Here is a 23,903-nt window from a genome sequence, read left to right as displayed (position 1 = left end):
CAGAATCAATATTTGCTGAATTGCTATTTCCCCCTCTGTCTTTTCAAACCTTGTTATATGGAATGACTAATTAGGTAGGGGGTAGGAAAGGGATATATGGGGAAATGAAGATGATATATAAAACAAAAAACATCAATAAATTTTTAAAATAAAAGCAATATCTATCTAAGGAAGTTCATGGAACAGTACAGGTTGTAAATGGAGATCAAAGCTCTCCTGCCAACAAGAGTGGGATTTAGCTGAAAAGCGGCCCCCTGTAATTCTAGCCTCAATAAGACATCACAGAGGCAATACTGGACAGGTCAGATAGGGTCAGAGGCAGCCATGTCAGAAGAACCCAGAGGTAAAAAAATGGAAAGGGGGAACCTGCCATTTCTAATCTCCTTTTCAGCTCCATGGTTGAACTATTCCCCAATGAAGTGAGGAAGTAGGACTTTCACTGGGCTGTGCAGAGGGAAGAGGTGACCATCATCTCATTTACACACAAACTTAGCCACTTTTCCATTATAATATTTCCATTTCTTGGGAACATACACTATACTAAATTTCCCATTTGGGAATATATGCCCATTTCCCACTGGGAATGTATACTATACTAAATACTATATATATATTAGTATTTAGTATAATATTTAATAATGTAGTCATAGCTTCATCAAATGTAAGAGCTTCCACAAATACATAAAATGTATAGGCTACTCTTTGGCAAGCAATATAGTTGTTTTTCCCTCCCTAAAACCTAAACATATAATGCTAATATGTAATGGATACATTTTTATTTTTAAAGAACATTTAGAAAGACAATGCCCTAAAAGCAAAGAAAGAAATTAGTACAAGAAAGTCTAACTGAAAATGAAGCACACAATACAGCTTTCAAAGCTTTTTCAGAAATAACTATGTTCCCAAAGTACTAGTTTCACCAGTTGCTGTGACATGTTAATGCCAAACAGTAGCACTTGCTAAAGCACACTGCAAATTTTTCTAATTAGTATCTGTATTAAAACCCACGAAATGGCTGTCTGCTACTTTGATAAGATTAACAATCTTTATTTAAAGTGGTAGTCACTTCAAAAAATGAAACACAATTAACTATATAAAATCTTCTCTACCTACTTCATTCATTAGAAAAGTTACTTTTAATATTGACCATAAAAACATTCATAAGTTCTAAGAGTTAATGAGGTCTGTCATAAAAAAAAAAATCCTGGTTTTGTCCTGTGTCCTTTCCTAAGCTGAGTTCTAATTTATCCCAGTTTCCCTATGGGTAAAATAAAATTACTAAATTAATACTAAGTCATAAGGAAGTTATATAAACACTCAAAAGCATTTGTGAGCTCTTTGGAAAGTCTCTATATTATACAAATCTAATTTAATATTATTTAAACTCCTAGTAATGACCTCAAAATATGGAAGCCCTCAAAAAGGAGGGGGAGGAAGGCATTCTCTCAGTCTCATCTACAAACCCTATTCCCACTTATCAAACACAAGTGGTTGAGACCCTTAGCTATATTACTCTTTCTATTATGGTCATACATTTCCTAACCATATTATCTGGAAAATTTGGAACTGTGCTGGTGTTCAGTAGATGCTAAAACAACATATAGTAAGAATCTAAATTTCCAAATAAGAGCAATTATTATGCCATTAAAAGTGAAATTCCTTAAAACTTCTATGGCACAAGGTGGCAAAGAAATACTCAGATTAGTCAATATCAATAAAAGTTCCCAAACTTATGAATATACATCCTGGAAAAAAGAAGTCTTCTGAAATATTTTCATATCCTTTTATCTTCATTACTTTTCAAGAAATCTTCAATAGCTGTGTCTCTTCAGAAATGTTTTTAAGTTGCTTTCATTCAACTATGATGTTTGCGACCTCCACAATGACCTCTACAAAAGCAGTTGTTCATTTTACTGTTGGTGCAAATCCTCACCAACAAGTCAAACCTGTTCTTTTTGGCACTGAGCCCTTTAGCTGAATACACTGCTGAGATTTATTATGGAAGGGGAGCTAAGGGGCATGATTGCTCAACATTCATCCTATATATATAGCTAAGTTTAATCTTTTACAGCCTTTGAAAGCTTTTAAATAAACAGATCTTCCCTTAATTATACAAAGAGGTTCTTATCTGTCACCAATTTTATGGCATATTGAGGCTGATTTTGCATTTAGAAGGGAAGAAAGGTATACTAAGTTTACTGACAGCATTTTTACAGTAATATGTTAAATAGGCTGTCTTAATTTTCTTCTGAAGACAGTTTCAGTAAATCTTATAGTTAAGACTGAAGCCATTTTACTTAAAATGCTAGCAACCATCACTTTAGCAAGTCAATTGAATGAGGAATCTAAATTTAGGAAAGCTAACAAAACAAAATCTAATAGTAGCAAAAGAATTTCTGAACTGAGCTCTAAAAAATATTAGCCTTAATTTCTTTCTATACTTTTTTCCAAGGTTCAATTTCGATTCATATTCTCACCCATGTATTTTCAAAATACTTTCAATTTCAAAAAAGCTTCTCAACTACCTAAATGCGCCCTGGAATACCAAGCTGAGATTAATGCCAGGTTGTATCCTGGGTTATACAATACCCTGAGGGAAGCTGAATTTCTTGAGGTCTAAGAATCATCTCCAAAAGACAGGAATTAATACACAAATTAATTAATATTTGTTCATTGATCTTTCCTTAAAATGTATCTTGTTGAAAATAAAGAAACTTAATGAAGTCACATGAGTTTTCCTACCATGAAAGTCAGGTAAAAGCTGCCTTATCAAATAATTAAAAAACATTTTAAAAAATGAAGTCTATTGATTCAGGAGAATGGTTCTTTAAGCTTTTACTACTTCTGACACTACTCTTTAACAATGACTGAGACAGGAGAAAAAAATACATATAATGGGGTTTTTTCACAATAAAAAGTATTTCTTTTTGAGCAGTATGACAATACTTTTAAAAGAGAAAATTAAACATTTTATTTTCATCAGTACAAAAAGAAGACTAAGTGTGGAAAAAATATTCTATAGCACTAGGCCACCACCTTCTCACCACCCTCACTTCCATGGCCCTCGATGAGTCCCCTTCTCCTTCACTGGAGACTTTCCATTTTTGGTACAATTAACTCTCAATCAATCAACAAATGTGCATTCATTAAATGACAACTGGGTATCTATCGGCACTGAGCTCAGGGCTGGCAATACAAAGATAAATTAAAAAAAAAATCCCTGTGATCAAGTAGTTCACATTTTCTGAAGTGATTCTCCAAGACGCAAGTCCAATTACAGACTGACGGTCACTATTTGCCCCTCTCTAGATCCAGAACTGGGACAGAAGGAGAGAGAATTGAGATCAACATGAGGAAGGACCTCATAATAACTAGAACTATCTGAAAGTAAAGTGAGCTTCTTCAAAGGGTACTGGGCACTTGGTAAACTAAATTGAATTGAAATAAGAGGTCTTCACATCAAAGGTAAAATGTCATTGTTGAGGTACAGGGAATTCCTGCTTCAATTAAGGACTGAAGTAGATAAGCACTGAGATCCCTTAGAGTTCTAAGCTACTGTGATTTTTTTTTTATATTTCTCTTTTAAAAGGATTAGTGAACTATACTAAGCTGTAATAATGTTAAAAAGTTGGCTGTATTTAAGCTTTGTGTCTTTTAGATTATAAGAAGAATGTAAAACAACTAAAAATAACTTAATATGAAGTATAACTCAGCTAGGGCTGCTAGGTGGTGCTGTGGATAGAGAACCAGGCCTGAAGACAGGAAGACTCATCTTTATGAGTTCAAATCCAGCCCCAGGTACTTACTAGCTGTGTGACCCTGGGCAAATCATTTAACCCTGTTTGCCTTACTTCATCAGTAAAATGAGTCAGAGAAGGAAATGGGAAACCACTCAAGTATCTTTGCCAAGAAAACCCCAAATGGGGTCACAAAGAGTTGGACACAACAAAAAACAGCTGAACAAATGATTAGTGTGTTCTTAAAATATGCTTAAATATTTTTATTAGCAAATCTAAAATATTGACAATGAAGAGCTGTTAATTAAATTAATCCAACTAAAGCTAGAAAGAATTGTAGGGGGCAAACTGGTCCAATCCCCTTATTTTACAGCTGAGGAACTTGAGGTCCACAAAGAGTAAATGACTTATCCATGGTCAAACGAGTAGGGACTGGAATAGAACCTAGGACCGCTCACTACAAATCTAAATTCACTCTCTCATACTCCTCCTGAACGGAACTTTTGTACAGCTCATTTGTGGGGAACAACACTTTAGATAATTCCCATCAACCACCCTCCAAATTTCCATTTCTATAAGTGCTTATTAATTATAAACACTTATTTTTCAGTAACTGATGAAGTCTTTGGGATAGACTAATAGTGCTAGTTTAAGTGTCACGCAGGCTTGTCTTTATTATTATGAGCAGTAACTTACAAAATAATACTACATAATTTTATGAATAAAATAAATCTGTGTTGCAATGGGGAGACTACATAATGAACTGATAAAAACAGCTAGCTACATAGTACAGATCAAAGAACAAAACAATGCCTAAAGACCTACTCTTACGTTATCTACTCTGACTGTGTCAACAGTAGTGCTGTTTTTAAGTGCCTAAAGCCTTTAATTCAATCCAAAATACATGTACAGCAAGATTCCCTCAGTAGTCCAAACCTACTCTTGATGAAGTCATAGCAAAAATATGAATAAAAACAATATCCAAAGAAGTCAGAGATGCAAACAATGTCAAACAAGTCACATACAAGCAAACTTCTACCTAACTCAAAGCAGCTGCAAGGCAAATCCCCATCTCCATTTGCTTGTGGCTCTGTTTATCCCACTGACATTTCCTAGGGTAAATGGACTGATCTCCGCTGTACTTCTCTCTCCCACCCACCCCTCTTTCCCTGTCACTCTCTCTGTCTCTCTGACTCTGTGTGTGTTTGTGTGTGTGTGTGTGTGTGTGTGTATGTCTCTGTCTCTCTCTCTCTCAATCTCTCTCTGTCTCCCCCGACCATAATCATATACCTGTGCATATATACATGCACATGCATACACATACATACATACATACATACATACCCATGTACCACTCAATCTTCTTTAGTCTCCTGTTTTATATGGTGAGCTCCAAACTCTCCCACACACGGACCAAACATCACCAACTTATATTCTGTTTCAATATTCTAAACCAAATCTTTTAAAAGACTCTTAATAGTTAATCTCCACATTCCTAAAGCTAAATTAAATGGCTATATTATGCCAAAAAGCAAAAAGTACAAAGTAGGCCAGATCCTGTACATTTAGCTCCATCAAAAGTCCCAGGCAGTCTCCAACCTCCAAATAAGTTGTGTTTGAAAAGCTTATTTGAAGTAGAATCTTTGGAACTCAGAAAGTATTTTCTGATATAAACAATGTCATAAATAGTGACTATATACTCAGATCAATGCCCCAAAGCATCGTGAATCCACAATGTAGTGGAACCATAGCAGTAATAGTCCTAAAGTTGAGGAGAGTAATATGGAAGAAAGGAAGCAAGAAAGGAAAAAGAAAAAAGGATCTTGGGTGGGACAGGAGAAGTAGAAGAGAAAAGAAATTTCCCCCTCCCCCACTTACAAGGTAAAAATCATCCTTAGGCAAAATTTGAAATATGGAAAATTGTGGGACACACCTCTCTACTTTTATGCAGCTCTCTTCTACTACAGTGCAACTCTACTCAGGCATTACATCATGAGAAAGGTACTAAAGGCAGGAGAACTGGGTTCAAATCTCAATGCTGATATTAACTAGCTGAGTGACCATAGGCTTAATCTGTCTGAGACGATTTCCTCCTCTTAAAAAAAATGTCGATAATGTTTTCAATATCTAAGCAGACAGCTGTAAGTAAAACTCTTTATAAACTGTGGATCCAGGCCCAATTCATTGATCTAGAATTTCCCTCCTTTCCTAAAGAAAATACTCGAAGATATTAATTTTCCTCTAAGGTCTTACTGGATGTATCCCAAAATTCTTGGTACGATATTACATTGTGTTATCTTCTTTAATAAAATTATCTATTATTTCTGTGATTTTTTTGGCCCACCATCTTTTTAGAATTAAATTATTTAGCCACCATTTAAGTCCCTTATTGAATAACTTTTATTATGCTGTAATCACTAAAAAGATGTGTTTGTAATTTCTGCTTTCTGATATTTATTAAGTATTTATGCTTTGGCACATGAGAAATTTTTTTATAAAGGTGTAAGACAAATCTCATATATATGTATATTTCTTTCTGTTCCCATTCAGTAATCAATCACCAAAGACCATTATTAACTTTTCAAAAACTATATTCAAAGCCTTTACATTTCTTTCTTATTTATCTTCTTGGTAAATTTACTTAGGTCTGAAAGGGACAAATTGACATTCTCAACTATTAGATATTTCTGTCAATTTCTTCCTATAATTCTACTAATGGTTCCTTCAAATACATAGATTCCATGTCATTTGGTGTAGGTTTAATATTGTTTAAATCAATCAACAAGCATTTATTAATTACCTATTGTGCGTCAAACACTAAGGTAAGGTGCTAAGTAAGAATGAAACTATCCCTACTCTGAAGAAGCTTGAATTTTAACGAGAAAAAAGAAGTACGTACATGATAAAAATGAAGAGAATAAATATGAATGAATACAAAGTAGTTTTAAAAAACAAGGCAATTTGAGAAAGGGGTCATTAGCAGTTGAGGGATCAGGAAAGGCTTCATGAAGAAAATGGTGCTCGAGTTGCACCTTGAAGTAAGAGAGGGATTCTAAGAGGTAAAAGGTAATGAGGGATTACTATTCTAGATATGGGGAACAGATAGTATTTAGGCACAGAGAAAGGAAATGGAAGGTCATTTGTAAGGGACAGAGAGAAGGCAGATTACAGAATATAAAGGGGAAGTACAATAAGCATTCAAAGACAGATTAGGGACAAGTTTGTGAAATCCTAGTCATTCATTGGTTTTTATAAAATTAGGGAGAGCCATAGTCAGAACTGAATTAAGGAATATCATTTCTGTGGATGATGTATTGGAGTTGGGAGAGACTAAAGACAGAGCGCCCAACTGAGAGGCTAGTATAATTATCTCAGCAAGAGGTAATGAGGATCTGAACTAAGGCAGTGGCTGTGTAAGCAGAGAGAAGGGTACACGTGACAAACAGGCAACTCACTGTATATGTGGAACGAAAGAGAATGAGAAGGATAACATCAAGATTATGAATCTGTCCAACTGAAATAACCATGATGACATCAACAGAAATAGGAAAATTTTTGAAGCAAATTGGGCTTGGGGAGAAAAATATTGAATTGTTTTGGCGCTAGAACTTTATATGAGTTTTAACTTCCTGTTTGGTAATTTCAATCTTTTTTCCTCATTTAGCTTGATTGCATGGCGGTCAGAACATTGGGCTGGAGTCAGGAAGATCTGAGTTCTAATTCTACCTCAGACATTCACTGGCTTTGTGACCCTAGGCAAGTCACTTAACCTCTGTTTGTCTCAGTTTTCTCATCTGTATAATGAGCTGGAGAAGGAAATGGCAAACTACTCTAGTAGCTTTCCCAAGAAAACCCCAAATAAAGTCACGAGTCAAATACGACTGAAATGACTGAACAACGTCCCATTGAATTAAGCATCAAAGTAGTACCCGACTAACTGGAGCAATTTCTAGAGACTGCTGACCACCTGTGTGATAACCTGCTAAAGTGAAGTCTAGTAACTGGCTACAATTACTTTTCACTACTTCCTGTGCCAAACATGAATGGTTTTATAAAGTAATCTTATGCTAATTAATATGGTAGTGAATAAGTAAATTAGTTTAGGCTAATATTATGGTTTTTATTCTGTTCGTTCTCTTTCATACTTTGCAGGTAGGTAAACAAAAAGATGTCAAGTGCTTTAGAAGTTAATGCTTTAAGATCTTAAGAGTTTAATGTTATAGTTGGATTAACTCCAAAGTAAGGCTTTCTTTTTTACCACGGAAGGTAAGGGGGATTGTTGGGAAAACTGGGCTGCAAAATGAAACAAATTAGATTTAGATTAAAATCATACACCTTACACAAAGGTAAGCTCCAAACAGATATGTAGCCAAAATATAAGGTCATATCCTAAATAAATTAGAGAAACAAGGAAAAAAATGCTGATCAGATTTATGGATAATAGAAGAATTGATGACCAAACAAGAGACAAAGAGGATCACAGAAAATAAAAAGGATAACTTTCATTACATAAAATTTAAAAAGTATTTGCATGAATAAATCCAATGAAGCTTAGATTAAGTAAGACACAATCAACTGGGAGGAAACTTTGCAGCAAGTTTCTCTGATAAAGGTATCATTTCCAAGACATAAGAATAAGAGTCATTCTCCAATTGACAAATGATCTAAGGACATGTTTAGGCCATTCTCAATAGAAGAAATCAAGGTTACCTATAGCCATGTGAAAAAAAAAAGCTCCAAATAACTAAGTGGAGAAATGCAAATTAAAGCAATTCTGAGGTTCCACCTCATACCCATCAGAATGACAAAGATGATCAAAAAAAAAAAAAAAAAAAGAAAATGGCAAATGTTGGAGAAGTTGCTGGAAAACAGGCACACTGATATACTATTGGTAGAGCTAATTCAAACCAATCTGAAAAGGAATTTGGAATCATGCATAAAATTACCAAATAGTGTATGCCCTTTGGTCCACCTATGCCACTGCTAAGTCAATATCCCAAAGACATCAAAGAAATCAGGAAAGGTTTTATATGTACAAAAGTATTTATAGCTGCTTTTTGTGCTGGCAAAAAACTGGAAACTAAAGAGGTTCCCATCACCTGGAAAATGGCTGAACAAACTGTGGTATATAAATGTAATAGAATATTATTATACTATAAAAAATAAAGGAAAAGATGGTTTCAAAGAAACAGGAATAACCTCTATGAAATGACTGTGAGAAAAACAAGTCATCCTATAATATCAATATTACAAAAACAATTTTGAAAAACATAAGAACTCTCATTAACGGGGTGGGGGGGGAAGGAGGGGAAGCGCCAAGATGGCAGCTGGAAAACAGGGACTCACTTAAGCTCTCCCCCAAATACTTCCACACACTTGTAAAAAAATGGCTCTGAACAAACTCTAGAGCTACACACAAAATAACAGAGGGAAGCAGGTCTCCAGCCCAGGATGGCCTGTGTGGTGCCTTGGAAGGGTCAATCGCATCATACTAGGAGCAGAGTGCAGCCCAGCGTGGGCCATGCCAGGACAAACATGGCCGGAGTAGATCAGGTGGAGCAGGTCTTAGGGCCATGAAACACTGAGTTGTGCCAGTTATCACACTTCTCAACCCACAAACACCAAAGACAACTGAGCAGGTCGGTGGGAAGACTGCTGGATCTGGGTGAGAGAAGTGCTTGGTTTGGCCCCAGCCCTGGGGTGGCAGAGGTGGTGAGGCAGCAGTAGCAGGAAGCTCCTGCACCTACTTCCAGAGCTCCAGCAGCTATGGAGTCCCTTGCCCATATGGTGGGAGGAATCAAGCAGCAGATCAGAGCGGGAGTGCAGGGAGTGCTTTGCTGAGGCAAAGGCAGGGTTCTCTTGCTTTGCCCTGCTTGGATCTGGGTCACATTCCTGGTTGGCGGTTCTTGGGGGAGAAGGAGCGCTGCTGTGGTAGAGTTTGCAGTGACTGTGGAGTAGAAGTAGCTCTGAAAACAGCAGCACAAGGCCCCTGAAGCTTAGGAGAAAGCACTCTCCACTCTAAAAGCAGTCATACCCTGACATAAAGCTCAAGGGTCAAGTAGTTGGCTGGAAACATACGCAAGCAGCATAAAAGGACTCAGACTCAAACTATAGAAATATACAGCCAGAAGAAGTCAACAAAGTCAAAGAGCCCACATCAAAAGCCTCCAAGAAAAATATGAATTAGTCTCAGGCATGGAAGAGCTCAAAAAGGATTTGGAAAATCAAGTAAGAGAAGTAGAGGGAAAATTGGGAAGAGAAATGAGAATGATGCAAGACAAACATGAAAAACAAGTCAATGACTTGCTAAAGGAGATACCAAAAAATACTGAAGAAAACAACACCTTAAAAATAGACTAACCCAAATGGCAAAAGAGCTCCAAAAAGCCAACTAGGAGAAGAATGCCTTAAAAGACAGAATTAGCCAAATGGAAAAGGAGGTCCAAAAGACCACTGAAGAAAATACTATCTTAAAAATTAGAATGGAGCAAGTGGAAACTAGTGACTTTATGAAAAATCAAGAAATTATAAAATAGAACCAATAGAGTGAAAAAGTAGAAGACAACTCTCATTAACAAAATGATTAACCATGATTCCAGAAGACTGATAAAGAAGAATGTTAACCACTTTATCACAAAGAGATAATAAACTTACACAAATACACACATACACAAAGAAATTCATTTTTGGATGTGAATATATTTTACTTGACTATGCTTATGTAATATAGATATTCTGCATTTCTTTCTCTTCTTCCTTCACACTGAGTGAGATGAATGTTTGCTAATTCAAAAAATAGTAGCATTATTAAAGGTTTTAAAAAGAGCCTGGCATAGAGATTTGAATGTAAAACAAATTGCAAATTCTTAGTTTTCCCAAATATGCTCAATGCTTTAGCTTCTATACTTAAAAATGATTAAGTAATTCACACTGATAAGGCACTTTAAGTATAACAACTAAGACCACCTAACATATATCTGTAAATTGTCATGTGATAATGTGAGCTATTATTACCCCTTAGGCAATGTAAGAAAATCAGTTTTCAAAGCAGTTTAGGATTAACAGGTGAAGGATAAAATGAAAAGTGGTCCTCATATTAAAAACTTACTGTATTCAGAGCCAATTAACATTATCTACTGATTTTATATTTATTTTTTAAACTTAAATGAATATTACCAGAATATCCCACTTTAAAAACATCCAACATCTGAAAAACCACAACTGCAGATAATTACCGCTTTTACAAGGTTTTTTCACTTGACAAAATGATTCACCATAAGATTTAAGCATCTAGCTATCATAAGAGTATTAAAAAAGGTTAAATTTACCAAAATAACACAATTTTTTCATACAACTTTTTTACTTACATCGTTTTTTCCATAACACTGTTCTTAGAGAAATACATATGCACTTTAACTAAACTAACAGAAAATTTCTGTAACTAGTTAAATGACTTACATATTTGCCTACATATTGGCAAATGCATAGAGAAAGCTAATGTCAAATTGTTTTTAAATGTTGTTTTCGGCTTTTAATTAAAAAAAAGTATAGATGAAAACATCTAAATACTATTCTGTAAATGACTATCTGCAACTTCACAATCCATGAGCAGAAATGAACTATTGATTTATTCATGTACATCTATTATATGCCTTTTATTATCACATTAAAATCAATAAACAAGTTTTATTGAAAACAAATGTTATTTAAACAAAGAATTGTACTTAGGCAATGTATTTTTTTAACAAGTATTTAAATTACTTAAAGCCTTGGGTTAAGTTAAATCATTTTTGCAAGTATCCTCTAAGTTGTGGGTGGTGATACCAATTTATGAATTTTGTGGGAAATAACTGATTAACGAATATAATTTTTCCTGTGGGAGTTACAACTCTCATACGCTTCCTTGTCTCTCCTCTGACACAGTGGTCATTTGACATAAGCCCTTATCACCATACATCTAGCCTACTACAATAGCCTTCTGATTGGTCTTTCTGCCTCCAATCCCTTCCCACCCATTCTCTTCTCCACACAGCTGCCAAAGTGATCTTCCTAAATTACAGGTCTGACATGTCACCCACCTATTCAATACACTCCAATGTCTCCCTATCGCATCTATGATCAAATAAAGAATGCTCCTTTGTTCAGATTTTAAAGCCTTTCACAATCTGGCCTTTCCCACATTTCCAGTCTTGTTTTACACTTTACTTTCCTCCACACATTATACCATCTAGGGACCTGGCCTCCTTGTGGTTCCTGGCACATATTCCTTGCACATTACAAGCCATCTCTCTATTCTATGCTTCTTCATTGGCCGTCTCCCATACTTGGAATGTTCTCTTTCCTCACCTCTACCTCCTGGCTTCCTTCAAAACTCAGCTCAAATGCCCCTTCTGCAGAAGCCCAACCCCTCACTGCTAGCGCCTTCCCTCTGAGAGATTACCTCTAATTTATCCTGTATGTATCTTGTACATACATGGTATGTTGTCTTCATTAAACAGAATTTTAGTTCCTTGAGGGTGAGGGCAGTTTTTGCCTTTCCTTGTATCCCAGAGCTTAGCAGAGTGCTTGGTACACAGTAAGTGCTTAATAAATGTTTGCTGACTTAATCAGGTATCAATTTTCCAGAAGACATTGTGGCCACAAACATGCAATCTAAAAACAGTGAATCTGGTTAAATAAATTAAATTATTCTCAAGGAGCAAACTATTAAATAGTTTGCATAAGTAAGTAAGCACATTATTCCCAATGCCCCTTACCGGTAGATCAAGACAAAAAAGAAAGAAAAAAAAACACCAAAACTCAAAACATTGATGGGGGAAGGGGTGGTTATGGCTGTAAAGGTTGTTGGATGTCTCTATTCTTGTCCCCAGCAACCAACCACAGAGGTTAAAAAATGCTTTTTAAAAAAATAATCCTTAAAGTATCTTGTTATATAGTTTATATCCAATTTACATATGGATTAAATACAGAAAGATTAAAAACATGATGAGAAACACCAACAAGGCTCAAGAAGCACCAAAAATTGAATTTTAGGGTTCTGATTCCTAATTCTGTCTTGCAAATAGTGTGCCAGTCCCTAAAAGGCTAATATTTAGTAAACTTATTAGTCTTTATAATATAGATATTTATTGACATGCAAGTAAGTATCTAGAAACTTTGGGAGAAGGAAGAATGCTTTTCTTAACAAATGAGGCAATAAGCATTTATTAAGCACCAACTATGTGCCAGGTACTGTGCTAAGCACTGAAATAAAGAAGTATTAGCTATTCTATAAAAAAAGTAACCTAAATTATTAGCATAAAGCTGAGGAGATATATTGGGAATTAAGGAGTGCTTTTAGCACTTATTCAATCAAGTGCCCTTGAAGAGTTTGGCCTTTGTTTCCTTGATTAAATTAGGAGTCCTTGATGACCTCCTTGCCTCAAGGGAAAGCCTAGTTTACACAGGTTTGAGTAACATGTTTGTGACATCAGAAGCTTTTAGACCACAACGGTCAAAGTCGCATTTCTGGGACGCTTTCAGGTCACGTGGGTGAGTCGCATGTGTAACTTACCTTTGACCCTGAACAAGATATAGAAACCCAGAGGCTGTTGTTCTCCCTTGAGGGTCTCACTCCTGGAGGAGTGTTGGTGTGGGACTCTGGGCAGCCACTGTTAAGAGCCTCCCGGCTCACCCAGGTGTTGATGGTTTCTCAGTAACTATGAATTTGTATTTGGTCTGTTTATAATGTACGTTTGTAATTTGGTTGTATATGCTCTGAAGTTCAGGGTGCTGGCTTTTTCCGCTGATCTAAGTGAATGATATTTGTATGTTGCATTGAAATAAGATTGTTAATCCCCGAACATTGCTTTCCTTAGTAAAGCAGATCAAAAGAACCTGTCCTGGCACAGGAATTAAACACTTTCAGGTTTGAGATGATCCATCCAAAAGCAGTGCAATATTGTCAGCTTGAGAAATATTTAGATGCCCACTCAATAGATGCCATGACACTGCCACATTCAGTAACTAATAGACACAAAAGGTAACAAAACATTACATTAAAAAAATCACTTTGCCTTTTTGACAACTCATTTAGAACATTACAAATGAACCATACATATAAATGTATATATGGTTTTATTTATATATATTAAGTTCCCATACACATAAGAAAGCAATTTGAATCTCTATGTGCCCATACTAAGAGGTGGTACTTTGAAAAGGAAAGCTACCTAACATACTAGGTAACTAGTTAGGGACACAAAGAATCCTAGAGGTTTACTCAAATATCCTACTAACTTTATAATCTCATTCTTTTACCTTCGAGAATGAAGAAATCAAGAAGACATACATTTAATATCCTTAATTTCTTTCCATAAATCTTAAAGGAAAGATAGAGAACTAGAAACAGGTAAAGAAAAAATTCAAGAATTAAAAAAAGAGGCCTGAGAAGACAACCTAATTAATAGGCCCACCTCTGTCCCCCAAAAATAAGAAAACTGAACATAAAAGGTAATAAAAATTAGCACCTAAAATAGATACTTAGAAGCAAAAAGATATGGAGAGTTTTTTTTCCCCCCATCAAAATGGTAAGGTACATCTTTCAAGGAAAAGGAATATTGTACAATTTGCTTTTCCTCAAAAAAGTACTAAGATTAAAAATGGGCACTCCTGCTGACAATCTCTACATCTGAACTCAGGGAAAGCTAACAGCACAGCATTCTCATTGGAGGGTCCTCAGCTCTGGAATCTGATCCTTTTGTCAGCCTGCCAAAGTTTGTTGACCTTCAAGCCAGAGTGCAAGCCCCATCTGTTCACTCAAGCCCTCGCTTAAGGGGCAGAGAGGAGGGAAGTGTATTATATTTCCCTTAAGATGAGCTGAGAATAAATCCTATATTTTATCACATGGATAACTTGTTAACCAATAGCTTCCAACAGTGTTTAGTAATGCAGCCAATCTGAAAAGTATTTTAATTCTGTAATTCTTTTTCTTTAAAGAACACATTAGCATATTTATTAGTTAAGAACAAGTATAATTATATGTGCTTTTTAAAAATGACATCTCCAAATGATAAACATTAATTCTCTCATGCAGAAAGGCTGATAGAAATATAAAATAAAACAATATAAAAAAAAAACTGCCCAGCTAGGTTGTTATAGGTTAACTACTATGTTTATTTTATGCAGAGATAAACTGGCAGCAATTTTCTCCACAAGTTGGGTGTCAATATAAATACATGTAGTTTTAAGAGATGAAAAAATGACTGAGTAAGAAAAAGAATTTAAAGGAAGAACACAGACATTAGTTCTTAAAGCTACCACTGATAAGACGCTAATGAAAATTTGGGTATAGGTGTGAAAATCTAGGATAGGTTGATTTTTGTTTTTAAAGTAGGCTGGAAACTTGATCTAAGATGATCACAAAAGGACTATCAAAGTCAATTTCTCTGAGGATCAAGGTAGAATACACTGAAATATATTTTTTAAAGGTAGAAGAGAGGGTTGCTTACACAAGCCATGACCAGCTTCCATCTCCATGATTTTCTTGGAACTCTGTAGACCCCCAGATTAAAAAACATGACCCTAAAGTGACCCCTAACAAGAATCATCATCATCAACTATATACCACACATTAGAGAGAACAATTTAAAGTACAATATGAAATCACACATATTTTCATATGACAGTATCTTTTTTTTTAGTTTTTTTTATTTTTATTTAATATATTTAGTTTGCAGCATTGATTTTCACAAGAGTTTGAATTACAAATTTTCTCCCCATTTCTACCCTCCCCCCCACTCCAAGATGGCGTATATTCTGGTTGCCCTGTTCCCCAGTCAGCCCTCACTGCTGTCACCCCACTCCCCCCCATCCCATTTTACCTTCCTTTCTTGTAGGGCAAGATAAATTTCTACGCCACATTGCCTGTGTATCTTATTTCCTAGTTGCATGCAAAAACTTTTTTTTGTTGTTTTTGAACATGTTTTTAAAACTTTGAGTTCCAAATTCTCTCCCCTACTCCCTTCTCACCCACCCTCCCTAAGAAGGCAAGCAATTCAGCATAGGCCATATGCGTATCATTATGTATAACCCTTCCACAATACTCATCATCTTTCCATGTAGGAATGTAAACAAAACAGTTCAACTTTAGTAAGTCCCTTGCAATTTCTTTTTCTCGTTCTTTTTCTTGATTACCTTTTCATGCTTCTCTTGATTCTTGTGTTTGAAAGACAAATTTTCTATTCAGCTCTGGTCTTTTCACTGAGAAAGCTTGAAAGTCCTCTATTTTATTGAAAATCCATATTTTGCCTTGGAGCATGATACTCAGTTTTGCTGGGTAGATGATTCTTGGTTTTAATCCTAGCTCCATTGACCTCCGGAATATCATATTTCAAGCCCTTCAATCCCTTAATGTAGAAGCTGCTAGATCTTGGATTATTCTGATTGTGTTTCCACAATACTCAAATTGTTTTTTTCTGGCTGCTTGCAGTATTTTCTCCTTGATCTGGGAACTCTGGAATTTGGAGTCGATATTCCTAGGAGTTTTCTTTTTGGGATCTTTTTGAGGAGGTGATCAGTGGATTCTTTCAATTTCTATTTTACACGCTGGCTCTAGAATATCAGGGGAGTTCTCCTTGATAATTTCTTGAAAGATGATATCTAGGCTCTTTTTTTGACCATGGCTTTCAGGTAGTCCAATAATTTTTAAATTATCTCTCCTGGATCTATTTTCCAGGTCAGTGGTTTTTCCAAGGAGATATTTCACATTGTTTTCCACTTTTTCATTTCCTTGTTTCTGTTTTATAATATCTTGATTTCTCATAAAGTCACTAGTTTCCAATTGCTCCAATCTAATTTTTAAGGTAGTATTTTCTTCAGTGGTCTTTTGGACCTCCTTTTCCATTTGGCTAATTCTGCCTTTCAAGGCATTCTTCTCCTCATTGGCTTTTTGGAGCTCTTTTGCCATTTGAATTAGTCTATTTTTTAAGGTGTTCTTTTCTTCAGTATTTTTTTGGGTCTCCTTTAGCAAGTCATTGACTTGTTTTTCATGGTTTTCTCACATCATTCTCATTTCTCTTCCGAAATTTTCCTCCACTTCTCTAACTTGCTTTTCCAGATCCTTTTTGAGCTCTTCCATGGCCTGAGACCAGTTCATGTTTTTCTTGGAGGCTTTTGTTGTAGGCTCTTTGACTTTGTTGACTTCTTCTGGCTGTATGTTTTCGTCTTCTTTGTCACCAAAGAAAGATTCCAAAGTCTGAGACTGAATCTGGATGCGTTTTCGCTGCCTGGCCATGTTCCCAGCCAACTTACCTGATCCTTGAGTTTTTCAGTGGGCTATGACTGCTTGTAGAGTAAAGAGTACTCTGTTCCAAGCTTGGGGGGGATGCGCTGTTGATTTCAGAGCAATTACAGCCAGCTCTGCCAGCACTCCTCCTTCCCCAAGAACCCCCAACCCGGACTGGACTTAGATCATCAGCAGGCTCTGCACTCCTGCTCTGATCCGCCACTTAATTCCTCCCACTAGGTGGGCCTGGGGCCAGAAGCAACTGCAGCTGTAGTTCTGTAGCTGCCCCACCTCCGCTGCCCCCGGGGCGGTGCCCGAACCAGAAGTCCTTCTTTCACTCTGTCCCCAGCAGCTTTTCCCACTAACCTTCTCTGTTGTCTTTGGTGTTTGTGGGTTGAGAAGTCTGGTAACTGCTGCAGCTCACTGATTCAGGGCACTAGGGCACGCTCCACCCAGCTCCTGGTCTGGTTGGTCTGCACCTCCCACACTGGGCTCCGCTCTACTTCGCTCCCCTCCCAGCTCCGTGCGCGAAAGACCTCACCCAGCAACCATCCAGGCTGTTCTGGGCTGGAGCCCTGCTTCCCTCTGCTATTTTGTGGGTTCTGTAGTTCTAGAATTGGTTCAGAGCCATTTTTATAGGTTTTTGGAGGGACTTGGCGGGGAGCTCACGCTAGTCCTTGCTTTCCAGCCGCCATATTGGCTCTGCCCCCAATAGTATCTTAAAAATGGACAAAGTCTAACAAGCCTACTTTTAAAGAATAACTAAGGTATCATACAGTTGTGAAAGGGGTCTATTTTTTTGGTTCTCACCATTTGGACTCTAAGTCATATTTCATACAGTATTTCATATGTAATACAAGGAGCAGTCTGAAAAACATCTGCTGAACATTTGCTAGAACTGAAAATAATATTGTAGCACAAGCAATAATAAAACTACAGTAAATTTAAGATTAGAGGAAATTTTCTTACCATTTAAAATTACAGTGTTATTTGTAATTACATTATATTTTGATCATTTTTGAGGAATTAATTTCTTCATGTTTGCTATGCTCAATGTACAAATGAAAATACACTGTTGAGGTGCTAAAGATATTCTAGGTTCCTGGGCAGTAATGTTCATCCCAGTTAACTATTCACTGATTATTCCCAGTCCCTGGCCCATACATAGTAGGAGCTTAATAAGTGCTTATCACAGCTGACTCCTGCTGATTTGAGCCAGTTCAAAATTATATATAATTAATGATAAATCTGAACTATATCCAATAACTAGTCACCAAAATCTCTTTGAACTCCAGAAGATTTAGGTGTTTTTCCTCCTGAACATTAATTCAAATAATACAAAGAAACCAAAGCTAAAGTAGAGAATGCATCCTTACTTTTACCTACTCTTACATACCTGTCACTGGTTACAGGGCTCAAATATTTATATAAGAACGTATACATATATACTTCTACATATAATATGTACACACACACACACACACATTTTCGACTTAAGACATTTTCCAAAAGTGTAAGATTCTCTCACTAAATCAATTTCTTATTTCCCTATTGTCTGAGTTGTTTCTATGACTGCCATTTTGTTTGACTTCCTAGCATTAAATTGTTCCTTTCCAAATCAACACACAACAACCCTGTGTGTTGGTAGTACAGCTATCATTAGTATCTCCATTTTGCAGATGAGTAAACTGAGGCTCAGGAAAGTTAAGTAACTTACTATGGTCAATCAGATTAACTCTGTAAAACAAGATTTGAATCCATATCTTCCAGTACTCTATACCATCTAATCACCTATTCAAAGAATTGTTCAAATATTCCCTACTTTAAGAAAAGTAAAATTTAGACATAAAAATGACCAACTAGAAGGTAGTTGTTTGCATTAACAAAAAATTCTTCACTTTACTAAAGGAGTCTTGATGTTCTACTTTAACAAATCTTTTCAAGACCTTTTCAGTTATAGAAAGTATACATGTACTGCTTTGAAATATCAAAAAGTACAGTTCATAAGAGTTAAAAAGATAATTGTTCTGGGACCGTGAGGACAATAAATTTTTAAAAATCAACTTCATAAATACAAAATGGGAGAGTGTAAGTAACAAAGTGTAAGTTATAGAGAGGCACGGTTCAATGGAAGTTTGTTGGTTTTGTTCTGTTTTGTTTTTTTAAGCTGGGGGTTTTAGTGGATTATACATTCAGTAAGAATCAATGGTATGATCAGGCAGACAAAAAATGGTAAAGCAGTAAGAAGCAGTATGATCCATGGGAAAAGGCAATGGACTAGACTTTGGGAAAAAGCAATGGGACTGAGGTTCAAGAAAAGATTGCACTTAAATTTCACTTCCAACACTTAATAGCTCTATGAAGTCATTTAATCTCTTGGAACCTCAGTTTCATCAACTGTAAAGTAAGCATAATAAGTAATACCTATACTACTTATCTAACACAACTGTGGTAAAAATCAAATGACATAATTTGGTAAAGTGTTTTGCAAACCTAAAGCATTATATAAGTATCAATTGTTAGTTCAGAGAAATACAAAGGTAACTACTGCAGTTAAGGGCAATATGAGGATTAGCTGAAAGACCTGGAGATGTTTGGCCTTAGGAAGAGATTTAAGGGAGGCAGAATTGCTTACTAAAAGTACCTGAAGGTTTTCCATGTGAAAGAGGGATTGTACTTGCTCTGCTCCACCCCAAAGGGCAGAATCCATAGCAATGGACATAATTTACAGAGAGACAGAGTTAGCTCTATGGAAAGAAAAGCTTCCTAACACAGCAATCCAAAAGTGAATGGTCAGCCTCAGGAGGTAACAGGAGGTACAATGTGCCGTAGTCTTGGACTGACAACTAAACACTCAAGGCAAAAGGTCTTTACCATGGCCTATTTTTAACTTACAAGAGAAGATGTAAGGCTCAAGCATATGAGCACAGGGACAACAATAATAAGAAAAAGATTCAACTAGAGCAGCAACTAATCCCTCCACACACTAGGGCAGCCTACACCTTCACATAAATTCCAGGGAAAGGATACAATCTGAATGTGCAATGAAGGTCATGGAAATTAGTTCTATGGAAAGGAAAAGGAATCTCACTCATGCATGTCTGAATGGTTTTCCATTTCTATTATCATGGAGGAAAAAAATCCAAGGACTGGCCATAGAAAGCATAGAGCATGGCAGTTTGGAGCCAAGAAGGGATGCAGTACATGAGGCGGGGTGGGGCGGGGAAAAGGAGGGAGGAAGAGAAAGAGAAATGTAAGAGGAGAGGTAAGAAACTGTGATTCCTTCTACTTGAGTAAAAATGTCCTCCTCTCCACAGCTAAGACAAATATAATCTGCTTAATTCTCGAAGTTTTTAAATTAATCTTTTTAATTTAGATTGCTGATCCAAATCTATTCTAGTGGTAGTATGGACTGTGGATCTCATCTCATTTTCAGCCATAGAGCTATTCAGTTTTCCCAGTATTTTGTTAAACAGCATATTTGTCCAATCATTAGAGGACAGAATAAGTTATATTAATATAACAGAATATTATGGTGCCATAAAAATGTCAAAAAACAGTATGTTACAATGGTCTAAAACAGGGGTGTACCTGAGGCCTCAAGCCTACATGTGGTCCTGTAGGTCCTCAAGTGTGGCCCTTTGACTGAATCTAAACTTCATAGAACAAATCCCCTTAATAAAAGGATTTGTTCCAAAAAACCCGGACTCAGTCAAAAGGCCACACCCAGGGACCTAGAAGCCCACATACAGCCTCAAGGCCACAGGTTCTCCATCCTGGTCTAGAAGAACTGGGTTCAAATCCTACTGTAGAAATAAACTGGCTATGAGACCATGGGCAAATCACTTACCATCCCAGGTCTCCAATCAACTTTCTAGAACTGGAAGTTACAGGGAATAGAGGGAGTTCCCACACCAGAAGCATATCACACCAATGAAACCACAAATCCAGGCCAAAACAAAACAATAACTGAATCATGGAAAGATTTCTATGAACTGAAACAGAATGAAATCAGCCAAACCAGAAATGTGCATACACTGATTAAGAAAAAGAGGAAAACAGGGCCCCAAATGGTGGAATTTCAGACAAGCAGAGAAGGGGAGAGAAAACAAAATCATGGTTTTTGTTGTTAGTTAATTTGTTTAGCTCTGCCTTTTGAAAAGCTAAGAATTTGGAGCAAGAATTCATCTTCAAACGTTGTGCACAGCCACAGATATATGGATTCCGTGAGGACCAACCCTGACATACTGCGCTGTTCTCAGCAACCTAAGGGGCAAGGACAACTCCAGGGGACTCACGATGGAGAATGCTATCTTCATCCAGAGAAAGAACTGTGAAGTTTGAATACAGATCGAGGCGCACTACATGCTCGCCTTTTTTTGCTTCTCTTTTGTTTTTGTTTTTGGGTTTGTTTTTTTTTTTTGGTTCTGATTCTTCTTTCTCATGATTCATTCCACTGGTCAAAATTCTTCTCCACAACTTGACTAGTGCTTAAATTAATTCAATGTGAAGTTATACATGACAGTTATATGAGCTTCCATGCTGTCTTGGGGAGGGAGGGGGGAGGGAGGGGAGAAAATCTGGAACTCAAAACTATGTAGAACCGTGTGTGGTAAACGAAAAATAAATAAATAAATTAAAATTAAAAAAAAAAGAATTCATCTTCATTTTGTATGTTTGACCGCTTCTGTTAACAGTTATTAAGTTTATAATAATATTTTTTGAGCAGGGTCAGAGAAAATTAAATGACTATATTATGGAATTAACTGGTCCATGGAATAAAATTCATTTGAATTTTTCAGTCCAATAATCTGATGATAATAATAAAGTTTAGAATAAAACTAAACATTAAAGCTTTTTAAAAGTAGTTACAATGCAATTTCAAAGGCATGCAATTTATAGTCATCATATAAAAAAGATTAAATATGAAACATAATTTTTTAAATTAATTGATATGCCTAGCTACAAATTTTTTAAAAGAAAAAAGGACTATGTATTTTTATTTAACCTCTAGAGTAAATAAATCTGCTAATAACTCATTTTTTAGACATCTGCCCCCAGGGGAAAAGGTTAATGAAAACTTAATTTTGAACCCCAAATTATCTTTGTAAGCATAAACTGCTAAGAAAAAAACTCAATGCTATATGCAAATCTCTAACTTTCATACAGGGTGTCGCAAATGTCAGTGCAGCTCTAAGCTATTAAAACTAACTAAAACTTTTGAGAAATGCTGTATTTGGAATAGATCTGGGGCAAAAGCAGATACTCTGACATTTTGCTTTCATATTTTAGTGAAAATGTAATGATTTAACACAGAAAACACTAGACAATAAACTGGGGGCACATAACAATTCAGACACCAGCCAACGAACAATTATAATTACATGCTAGGAAAAATAACGACAGTGATTAAACATGTGCTCTTCAGTAATCAGAAAAGGCAGACCAGCAGAGCAAAAGTGTACCTATCTAGAAAAAAATCATAACTATTCCCCTAACCATTTAACCAATTTTATTAATTTTCTTTAGGCAACACTCTTTTTCTCATGTTTCTAAAATTATAAGATATGTAATGCATCAATATAGAATTTTTGCCAAAAGTCTCTTCAAAATCATTTCAAGTTATCATAGGAAAAATGATGCCATTTTCTCTACTTAGTATACTGAGAATATGTATCTATTGCTGGTTTAATCAAATTATTAAACTGTATATACTCATTTGGTTGTTCTTATGTAACTACATTCTAATCACTTAAACCTTTTAGTTGTATTTTCTACTTGCAGTGACGAATATAGTATAGCTTCAGATTTTACAGCACTGTGATCACTGAAATAAATCTCTCTTTCAAACAAGAAAAACCAAATGCTTACCATTTTGATGCCTGTGGAGAAAGTCACTGGTTTTACTGGTTTAGTTTTCTCTAGCTGCATTTCCAGTTGTGTTGATCTATCTTTATGCTGTGCTAAAAGGAGAGCCGCAGGCAGATCAGAACTCTCCTGTAATGGAAGTTAAGGCATATTATGATTAAAACTTTTTAAAGAAAAAAAAGAGGGATAAAGTCTTATACTGTAGCCTTGTCTATAAGCATTGCTATAACACCACATCCTTTTTATAGAAAGCACTTTACAGAAAATATTAACAATCCTGTTTATAACTAAAAGCTATTGAGATTCGTTAATCAGAATAACTTGTGAAAAAGTTTTGGTTTGGGTTTTTTTAAATATATATTAAATACAGGATCATATTCCAAATCCCAAATGCTACCAAATTTATCAAAATAAAAAACTGTAAGTTTTTTAAGTAAGTAAAAAGTAGTATAACTTGGATCAGATGTTTATCTAAGACACATTCTTTTTACTCGAACCAGTTTGAAATTGTTTCCCATTTGATTTCACCTGAGGCCGTTTAGAAATGATCCTTACTCTTTTTTGCACAATGGCACTATTGTAGGTGCAACTAACAGCATATTTTTTTTCTCCTTTACTAACATTTTTAGGGACTTCAGCCAATTTTTTAAAATTAAGTGACAAAATGATAGTTAAACACTTAAAATTTTACATTTTAGCTAAAAAAGAACAGCTGTTAATATACATCTATACACAAAGGCATGCACATCTTATATATTACAGAAACAGAAGAAGTGCTGGTTGAATAATTGTTACTAAAAAGACTAATTACATCTATGAAGGCTGAAGTATTTTAACTTTAACTGTTGTGGAAATAAAAGTGAAGCCTAAATCATAACCAGATTCTTCACTTGCTCACGATGTTGAAGGTCAAAAACAAACAAAGAGAAATACATATCTGCATCAAGTGCTTTTTCTGTATTCACAGAACAAAAAGATAAAAGATAAAGATAATGGATAGCAAGGAAATAACCAAATTGAGTAGCAAGTTAAAC

The 23,903-nt window shown here is 35.8% G+C and overlaps 1 protein-coding gene across 1 annotated transcript in view; it reads right to left on the bottom strand.

Annotated features, from left to right (window-relative positions):
- The window catches only part of MNAT1 (MNAT1 component of CDK activating kinase), a 279,537-nt gene that overhangs the window by 103,642 nt on the left and 151,992 nt on the right, over window positions 1-23,903 (bottom strand). The window contains exon 6 of the mRNA XM_036735550.1: window positions 22,873-22,998. Within this exon, the coding sequence (XP_036591445.1) occupies window positions 22,873-22,998 (126 nt within the window). The remainder of the gene's footprint in view (window positions 1-22,872; window positions 22,999-23,903) is intronic.

The sequence above is a fragment of the Trichosurus vulpecula genome, chromosome 8, assembly GCF_011100635.1.
Source record: "Trichosurus vulpecula isolate mTriVul1 chromosome 8, mTriVul1.pri, whole genome shotgun sequence".
NCBI classification, from domain to species: Eukaryota; Metazoa; Chordata; class Mammalia; order Diprotodontia; family Phalangeridae; genus Trichosurus; species Trichosurus vulpecula.
The sequence above is the reverse complement of the archived record's forward strand: the minus strand, read 5'-3'. Positions and strand labels throughout refer to the sequence as shown.